Source organism: Nannobrachium achirus (assembly GCF_963921795.1).
Source record: "Nannobrachium achirus genome assembly, chromosome: 23".
In the NCBI taxonomy this organism is placed as follows: domain Eukaryota; kingdom Metazoa; phylum Chordata; class Actinopteri; order Myctophiformes; family Myctophidae; genus Nannobrachium; species Nannobrachium achirus.
Genome location: NC_137830.1, coordinates 6,275,726 through 6,285,725, shown reverse-complemented (window position 1 = coordinate 6,285,725; position 10,000 = coordinate 6,275,726). Strand labels below are relative to the sequence as shown.

Below are 10,000 nucleotides of genomic sequence, written 5' to 3'. Positions count from 1 at the left end.
ATGTTTAACCCTTTCACCGTTTTTCCCTCCTCCCCTCTCCCTCTGGACAGCTGCTGACCATCGACGACGACTTCTGCGGCCTGGACATGAACGCTCCGCTGGGTGTGTCGGAGATGGTGCGCGGCAAGCCGCTGTTCTCCGACGCCGTGGACAAGATGACCTCCGTCATCGCCTACGTCTACAAGAACCACTCGCTGGTGTTCGTGGGCACCAAGAGCGGACGCATCAAGAAGGTAAGGAGCGCCGCACGCACGGGCTAATGTCCTGGCGGGATCGCTGTTTTTTTCTGTCGTTTTATTTTGGTGTCCGGGTAGCTCAGTCGGTAGAGCTCTCGCCTCGGTAATGGGTTAGATCCTGGACAGCGTCGACTCTCAGTATGAGTAGCACGGTCTGGGTGCGGCAAGTACTGGGAGCTGATGGTAGGTGTGGTGCTCCACCTCAGCAGTACATCTCCCTAGTAATAGGGACGTGTTGCTGGCTGATCCCTACTGATTTGTTGTTTATTTTGAAGTTACAGTCTGAAATAGCATGTATGTTTCTGTACCCAATCGTAAAGTCCCAACCCCTCTTTGGACTTTTTGAATGGTTAGGCATTAGTAGGCCAGAGAAGGCCAGCATCTCACGCAGCCCGAGGGAGAAAGAGAGTGGCAGTGTGAAGCATGTTGTGTCACTACGTTGCTTATGTTCTAAGCTAAGACGTTTTCAGATACATATTCTAGAAAAATAACACAGCAATGTCTATCTAATTATAATCAGGTGCGAGTGGAGAAAGGAGTCTTATCCGCAGCAATAAAATTGCCTATCTACAAGCTCTCAATGTGTCTGAGAGTCTGAGTGCTTGCAGATAGGCTGTTTTATATAGGTTATTATTTTAAGATGGAAGCATTCCAAGTGGTCAAACAAGCAATATGTGTCTGGAAAGCATCTAGTTTGGGGCTTAAACGCTGGATGAAAGGATGGGCTGCTCCCCCGATGATGCGGTGATGGATGGATGCGCCGTTCCTTCGTTGGGATGCATCAGATTTGGTTTCTGCCTCTTCTAGGATGTGAAGGAGACGGTACGCTGGGGGGAATTGGGAGGGAGTGGGATTGGAAGGACCGGACTGTACGGGATACGGTTAGTACTGCAGCAGATTGGCTTTCAGGGAAAATCACCTGAGCAGGCGCTTTCATGCCAAGAGGTGTGTGTGTGTGTGCGTGTGTGAGCGTGTGTGTGTGTGTGTGTGTGTGTGTGTGTGTGAGCAGGGGTGTCACACCAAATTCTGGGCCCTGGGTACAAGGATTCACTCACATTTTGTGCTTTAGCTATTGAAAAATAGCCACGCTGCGAACTTGTAGATCTGCCATTTTTGAACAATCGTGAAGATTTGTGCAAGTCTTTGAATATTTCTTTCCTTCTAAGGTTTTTTGAAAAAACCTATGTTTCTATGTCCGTGGTGCTCAAACTGTTTCATGTGAAGGACCCCCAACATGTCTCAAAATATTTTGTTCCAGGGACCCCCCAGAAGCAAAATTTGAGTTACATATATTCAAAAATGTGCGCACATTTTCGCGACTTTTCAAAAATAGCAGATATACAAGCTCGTGAGCTTGTATATCTGCTATTTTTCAATAGCTAAATAATTAGGGCCCCTCCACCTTGGGCCCTAGTAACTCAGTCCCCCCCTGTGACGCCCCTGTGTGTGTCTGTGTGAGAGAGAGTGTGTCCGCCCGCTCGCGTGTGAGACGGAGGAAGTGAATGTGTGTGTATGTGTTTCACTTGAAAGGGGATCGTCTCGTGTGTATGTGTGTGTGAGTGTTGGTGTGTGTACTGAAGCAGGGTGGGTAGGGGGGGGGGGTCTCCCCCTCAGGGGTCCTGCATCATTAGAAAGCATCCTATATCTGGTGTATCTCTCAGCATCCTCCTAACGTCGTACATCACACACGGAGAGCCTGGCTTTTCTTTACTTGCAGTCTGACGTTAGAAGATGTGCCTCTCATTGCCCCGGGGGAGGCTGAACACATCAGCATGTTGGTGCAGAGCAACGTTTGATGGACCAGGCTGGGGGGGGGGGGGGGATCAGATGATAATCTACAGTAGGGGTGGGCGATATGGAAAAATACAAAATCACAATATTTTCCCAAGCTGTATCTCGATACACGATTTTATCACGATTCTTTTTTCACGTTGGTTTTTATGGTTATTTTTCAAGTTACTTGACAAAAACTAGACTCTCTGGGTTCCTTTTGGGAGGTCTAAATTGAACTTTACAAGTAAGTAACTCTGATAGTATACAAATGAAACCAAATGGACCCTAGCGGGTCCATTTGGTTTCATTTGTATACTGTCAGAGTTAAGTGGAGACCTTGACATTTTAAAGTTTGAGAACTGATGATTTAGACCAAAATGCAGGTTTAAATTGAATTCTGCAATGAATCTCTATATTAACGATTAAACAGGATTTTTTACAAGGCTCCCTCAATTGTATCACGATATATACAATACCTCTGAAAAGGCATATCGTGGAGACATTGTATCGTCTCAACGATAATTATCACCATATCGCCCACCCCTAATCTACAGAACTGTTTCCCAAGCAGTGGGTCTCGGCTTCATTATGTGCCTCACATGCAGTCTGTGTTTGTGAGCATGTGCTTCCAGGTTCAGGTTCAGTTTTATTGTCACACATATCCATACAGGTACAGATACAATGAAATGCTTGTGCCAGGAGCACTCTCAGCCTTATTACACAAAGACATGGTCACAGTGACCGACAGAGTGTGGACCCACATACCATGCAGGCCACACAAGACCCAAAGTCCCAACAACGACAATACCATACGTGTAACAGTGTACAGTTTAAAAATGCGTACAGTGCCCATGTTTACCTACGTTTCACTTTCATCCCTTCGTTGAGCAACCTGACTGCCTGGGCAAAAAAAAACTATTACTGAAACGTGTGGTGTGCGATGTGATGCTCTGGTAACGTTTTTTGGTGTATACGTACAAGTGTTCATATGTGACATTAATGTGTGTTCCCATGTTCACATGTGTGTTCAGCTCTTTGTTTTACATGAATTTCAGCTATCAGTAAAAACCTAGCTCCTAGCTCTTTCAGTGTGTAATGTGATATAGCAAAGCATAAATGCAAACATTTACCATATATATAATTAATATTATATGAATTGTTTGGAATTGAGAGAAAGTCAATGTATGATGATGAAGTTAAAATGTATATTAGTATTGTTTTTTTAAGCCAAATATCCCCCGGGTCAAAATTACCCACAAACAGAACCAAGGTGCAGTGAATCCGAACAGAACTTAAGGGTTAAAATCACCGCTAGTGTTTGAAAACATCATCTTTTTTCTAAGCTGCTTGGAGACTGATGTTACTCTGTGTACTCGGTCGGTCGGTGTCAGCCATGACATGTGTGACCATTGTTGGGACCATAACACTAACACTCCCCCCAAAGCAAAGCAAAGAGTGTGTGTGTGTGTGTGTGTGTGTGTGTGTGTGTGTGTGTGTATGTGTGTGTGTGTGTGTGTGTGTGTGCGCGCGTGTGCGTGTGACAGACAGCTAAGCCCCCGGAGCTAAAGCACATTAGTGGAGGAGTGTGGAGGATAAGCCAGGGGTCTGGCATCCTGCAGAGAACCCCCCACCCCCCTCCTCCCCCCCCACTCTGTGCTGCTGGCTACTGGATGGATGGATGGATGGATGGTATAACATTATGGTATATAAAAACATAACAATGAAGAGATAATAATAATAATAGTTACCTACTTTCTCCTGATGGGGGAAATTCAGTATTTTCAGCCCAACCCATGCAGCAGATTCGCTGCCCACAAGGAGCGTGTGAGCAATTAGGAGTTAAGAGTCTTGCTCAGGGACACACATCCACATTGCTATCCTGGCCTGGAATCAAACCTGGGACAACCAGGGGCTCTGGTTCCCCAGGCGGGCTCCCTAACCATTCAGCTATATGGCCGCGCGCCGCGCACATTTCATTCACTTTTTCAGCGACGCTCTTCGAGCTTGTAGATCTTCTGCTTTAGCTGCTTTTCAGTTAGAATCCTGAAATGTATCAGTTTTATATGATACGTTCAGTTTCCACACGACAGAGATGATAATACTCTATTGGAAGTATAACGTTGCTGTTTCAAACGTATATGTTTTTTTGTAAAAAAAGTGAAATACATGACTGTCGCACAAAACTAGTGCAAATAGCAGATCTACAAGCACACAACGCCTCGCAGTGCGAGGCGTTGTGTGCATGTAGATCGGCTATTTTCACTATTTTTAATCATTTTTAAGCTAAGCTACTGACCTCAGAAATACTGCAGCCTGGTATGTGTGAGTGTGCACGTGTCTGTGTGTGAGTGCTTGCGTGTGTGTGCGTGAGCGTGCACGTGTGGCATGCACGTGTGTCTCACACATGGTCCTCTTTGGCAGCGGATGCCGGTGTCCTTTGGCTGCACGCTTCGCTCCTAGAACGGCCGACACCGGATCACGGCGCGCACGCTCACTCACACTGAGACGCACGCACACACACACATTTCTGTCCACACGAAGGAGACGCGCCCAAGGACACAAATATGATGGGAGCAGTAAATTAAAGTTACCTTCACAAAATCATGACAAATCATGATATACAATAGCATGTCACTTAGTACTCTACGGCAGGGGTCTTCAACGTTTTCAGGCTAAGGTCCCCTTAGTTGAGAGAGAGATGAAGCAGGGACCCCCACAACCTGTTCATAGATTCCATATTGTAAGTACAGAGTGAAAAGTCAAGTTTATTAGGTAATCACGGTTCAAGTGGTTAAATATCTGAAAACACAAATTGACATGAATCCAAAATACACTGATGATTGTGCTGTCAAACGGTGAAACTGTCTGCTCTTTTCCCCTCTACACCAAAGCTCTTTGCCAAAAACATCTGGTGTACTAGCTGTTGTACATCTGCTGTCAAAGATGCCAAGATGTCTGGGTTATGACGGAGATGATGGAATGACACAGGAATGTTTGTTGCGTTCGAAGGTCGCAGTATACCATGAGAAATGTTGCAGCTTGTCTCTGTCTGTGTCAGTCAGTCAGTACACATTTTTACAGTCTACGGTTCTATAGGTTTGTCGCTCTGACATCATGCTCTGATGTCACTGTGATGTCAGGGGAACCACTCTTAACAGAATGGGTTTGCACTCTGACATCACGCTCTGGCTAGATTCATTTGATTGATTTATTTATGCCCATATATAGTCGACAATGTAATGTCAGAACATGCCCATATATGGGCATTCCCAGATCACACTTGCAAATTAATTACGTCCTTGTAATTATATGGAGATCCCTGTCCCGATGTCATCAATATCAAGGGCATATCTAGGAATGCCCATATTTGGTAATGCCCATAAATGGTCATGTTCTGACATCACATTTGACTATCATGCAGGAATCTTCATATATGGGTAACTGGTCCGATATACAAATATCACTGGCCAGATGGTCATGAATTGGCATGCGACGAGGTCGCATATTATCTATCTATAAATGCGACAAATCTCTGCGTGTGTGTTTGTAATCCGCGTATCTCGAGAACCGTTCGTCCCACCGGCTTCAGATTCGGCACGCGCTATCCCCGCCGCCGCGCGGAGTGCAGTGCCGGGCCTCGACCCGACCCGACTCGCGGTTTTCCGAAACCGGCGCGAAACGTTTGGAATCTCCTTACGCGGAGCTGATTGTTGACATCAGGCTGTTCCTGAGGAAATCGGCACAATCGCTGACTCATTGTGACATCACTTCATAAAAGGCTCTGACATCACGTACGGCAGGAGTCAACAAAAAATCTCTGTGAATGTGTATGTATGTATGTGAATCTCGAGAACCGTTCTTCCCACCGGCACGCGCGTTCTCCAGATATGGGCATAAAATGAATCCCCGAATGCGGAGCTGATGTCTGACATCAGAGTTTTCCGCAACCGGTACTGTGTGTGCAGAGATCTCCATATATGGGCATAAGGGGACAATGGCAAACAGATGGTCAAAACGGGTCCTATGACAACAGGTATATTGGGGTTTGCATTAAAGGGTGGGGACAAAGGCTAACAGAAGGCAAACCAGATGTCAAAACGGGTCCTATGACAACAGGTATATTGGGGTTTGCATTAAAGGGTGGGGACAAAGGCTAACAGATGGTCAAAACGGGTCCTATGACAACAGGTATATTGGGGTTTGCATTAAAGGGTGGGGCATTCATGGGGTCCGCTCCAAAAAAGAAAATAAAAGAGACAAAGACAAACATAAGACAAGCGCATTAAAGGGTGGGGACAAAGGCTAACAGATGGTCAAAACGGGTCCTATGACAACAGGTATATTGGGGTTTGCATTAAAGGGTGGGGCATTCATGGGGTCCGCTCCAAAAAAGAAAATAAAAGAGACAAAGACAAACATAAGACAAGCGACAAAGCGTGGGACTGGGAGGATGACTTGAATGATGCAGATTTAAGCAGGCTGTGTATTCTGCTTAAAGAAGAAACAAACAAAAAGCGACAGAGATCTCATATATGGGCATAAAAAATGGACGCAGATAAACAGATATCTCCATATACGGGCATAAAGGGACACAGACAGACAGATACAGAGATCTCCATATATGGGCATAAAATGGACGCAAATAGACAGATATCTCCATATATGGGCATATGGGCATAAAATGGACCCAGAACTATATCTGCAGTGATCTCCATATATGGACATAAAATGGACGCCGACAGACAGACAGATACAGATATCTCCATACATGGGCATAAATGGACACAGCAGACAGATGGTCAAAACGGGTCCTATGACAACAGGTATAATGGGGTTTGCATTAAAGGGCGGGGCATTCATTCCCTATTTACATCGTTCCCGAGTTGGCCAGGTCGCCGACTAGACGCTGGGCCGCCCGAAGGGCGGCCCAGCTTCTAGTCTATCTATAAATGCGAGAAGTCTCTGCGTGTGTGTTTGTAATCCGCGTATCTCGAGAACCGTTCGTCCCACCGGCTTCAGATTCGGCACGCGCGTTCCCCGCCGCAGCACGGAGTGCAGTGCCGGGCCTCGACCCGACCCGACGCGCGGTTTTCCTAACCGGCGCGAAACGTTCGGAATCTCCTTATAATCGGCGCAAAATCGGCGCAAGCGCTGACTCATTGTGACATCACTGCAGTGCCGGGCGCAAGCGCTGAGTCATTGTGACATCACTGCAGGCAGATACAGGGTCCTAGCCTCGACCCGACAGACTGAGATCTCCATATATGGGCATATGGGCAGATACAGAGATCTCCATATATGGGCAATACAGGGGCCTTGCCTCGACCTGACAGATATCTCCGTATATGGGCATGAAAGGGACACAGACAGATATATGGGCATAAAAGGGACACAGACTGAGATCTCCATGACAGATATCTCCGTATATGGGCATAAAAGGGACACAGACTGATACAGAGAATGGGCATATGGGCAGATACAGAGATCTCCATATATGGGCATATGGGCATAAAATGGACACAGATATATGGGCATAAAAGGGACACAGACTGAGATCTCCATATATGGGCATATGGGCAGATACAGAGATCTCCATGACACAGATAGAGTATATGGGCATAAAAGGGACACAGACAGATACAGAGAGCTCCATATAATGGGGTTTGCATTAAAGGGTGGGGCATTCATTCCCTATTTACATCGTTCCCGAGTTGGCCAGGTGGCAAACTCCATATATGGGCATAAATGGGCACAGGCAAACAGATGGTCAAACCAGGTCCTACAGAGATCTCCATATATGGGCAGAAAATGGACGTAGACAGACATATCTCTCCATATATGGGCATAAATGGACACCACGCAAACAGATGGTCAAAACGGATCCTATGACAACAGGTATAATGGGGTTTGCATTAAAGGGCGGGGCATTCATTCCCTATTTACATTGTTCCCGAGTTGGCCAGGTCGCCGACTAGACGCTCTGCCGCCCGAAGGGCGGCCGAGCTTCTAGTACTCTTAATAGTACATTCTCACTGAGGATGCATGATTTATTTTGATATGTCTTTTGCTATGAGTTCCACTATTCTATCATGGCGTGCATGGCGTACATCCACACTTGTATGCATTCAAGATGTATGACACACACACACACACACACACACACACACACACACACACACACACACACACACACACACACACACACACACAGTGACACACACACACAATATCAGCAGCTGATCGATACTCTGACAGGCTTACGACATCGTGCGGACACTCGTCTCCGCCCATGTAGTCATTGTAAGCCATTAGATGACATCATCACGGACCCCTAATAAAATAAACCCTTTATACAAATAAACAATAACAGGCACGCGTCGGCCCCGCCCCCTGACTTTATACCCCCCCCCCCCCCCCCCCCCCCCCGCCGCTAATGGACGCCTGATTTATGGACACTCCCCCTCCTCTGTCACACTCTCTCCGTCTCTAAACCTCTGCCCCCCCCCCCCCCCTCTCTCTCTCTCTCTCTCTCTCTCTCTCTCTCTTTCTCCTTTTCAGTGGTGTAAAGTAACTAAGTACATTTGCTTATTTTTTTACTTTACTTGAGTATTTCCAATTTTCAGTACTTCTACTATCCACTATATCTCAGATCCAAATATTGTACTTTTTACTCCACTACATTTATTTGTACACATTAGCTACTATAGTTACTTTGCAGATATAAAGTATAATATAAGAACTTGCAATACCCACTTTAGCTACCGGTATGCTATTTGAAAATAGACGATTTTTACTTTTTCTGCAAAAATACGCTCCATTCTCCATAAAAATTTAAAATGAAGAGTGAGTTTGTAGATCGGCTATTTTCGGCAAAGAGGTTTGGTGTAGAGGGGAAAAAGAGCAGACTAAGTACAGAGTGAAAGCTCAAGTTTATTAAGTATTGACGGTTCAAGTGGTTAAATGTATGAAAACACAAATTGACAATGAATCCACACTGATGATTGTGCCGTCAAACAATGAAACTATATGGAATTTATGAACAGGTTGTGGGGGTCCCTGCTTCATCTCTCTCTCAACTGGGGGTCCTTGGCCTGAAAACGTTGAAGACCCGTGATATAAGCTTTTGAAACAGTTGACATCAGTATTGCAGTGTTTTGCATTCTCTTTGGTATGAAACCTCTGTGACAATGTATTAACTCTCTCTCTCTCTCTCTCTCTCTCTCTCTCTCTCTCTCTCTCTCTCTCTCTCTCTCTCTCTCTCTCTCTCTCTCTCTGGGTGTTATTAACGGCCGTGGTGACGAGCCTGTCACGCTGAATAAATATTAACGTTACGGCGAGCGGAGGAGGGCGGGCGGATATGACTTTAAACGCCTCGTCAGCGCGACAGCGGCGCGCTAAACGTTAGCGTTTATAGGGCTCGCGTTTATGACATCATCACGGTGGAGTGGTGTGTCGGGAAGTGAGTGTTTCCAGAGTGAATTAAATATTACATCTGCCTGGGAAGATGGTTTATGTCACGGGGCGTACAGTATGTGGTGTGTAATGTACAGTTGTAAAATAAAGCCTCGAAATGTCTCCACCTGACTATAGGTGCACACACACACACACACACACACACACACACACACACACACACACACACACACACACACACACACACACACACACACACACACACAGACCAGGGCTTGACATTTAGGCACTTGTAAGTATACATTTCCCATTCACTTGTCCAGACACAAAAGTCACGAGTGCATCTCCCCATTCCGACATGTCTCCTTTCCGACATGTCTCCATTCCGACACTAACCCTATCTTTTACCCTAACCCTAAACGTAACCTCTATGGAAGTGTTGCCACTCCGACAATAAGAAGTCACTGTCGGAGTGGCGACATGTCGGAATGGAGAGCGCCCGCCAAAAGTCACGTGTCCGGAATATAAATTTGCCATTTCACAGTCATTTCTTTTTCGTTTTTCGTTTTCTTTCTTTC

The 10,000-nt window shown here is 45.9% G+C and overlaps 1 protein-coding gene across 1 annotated transcript in view; it reads left to right on the top strand.

The window, feature by feature from the left end:
• Window positions 1-10,000, top strand: part of plxna4 (plexin A4) — a gene marked incomplete at both ends in the record, with an annotated part of 474,146 nt that overhangs the window by 36,991 nt on the left and 427,155 nt on the right. The window contains one exon of the mRNA XM_080753923.1: window positions 51-233. Coding sequence (XP_080610049.1) covers window positions 51-233 — 183 coding nt within the window. The remainder of the gene's footprint in view (window positions 1-50; window positions 234-10,000) is intronic.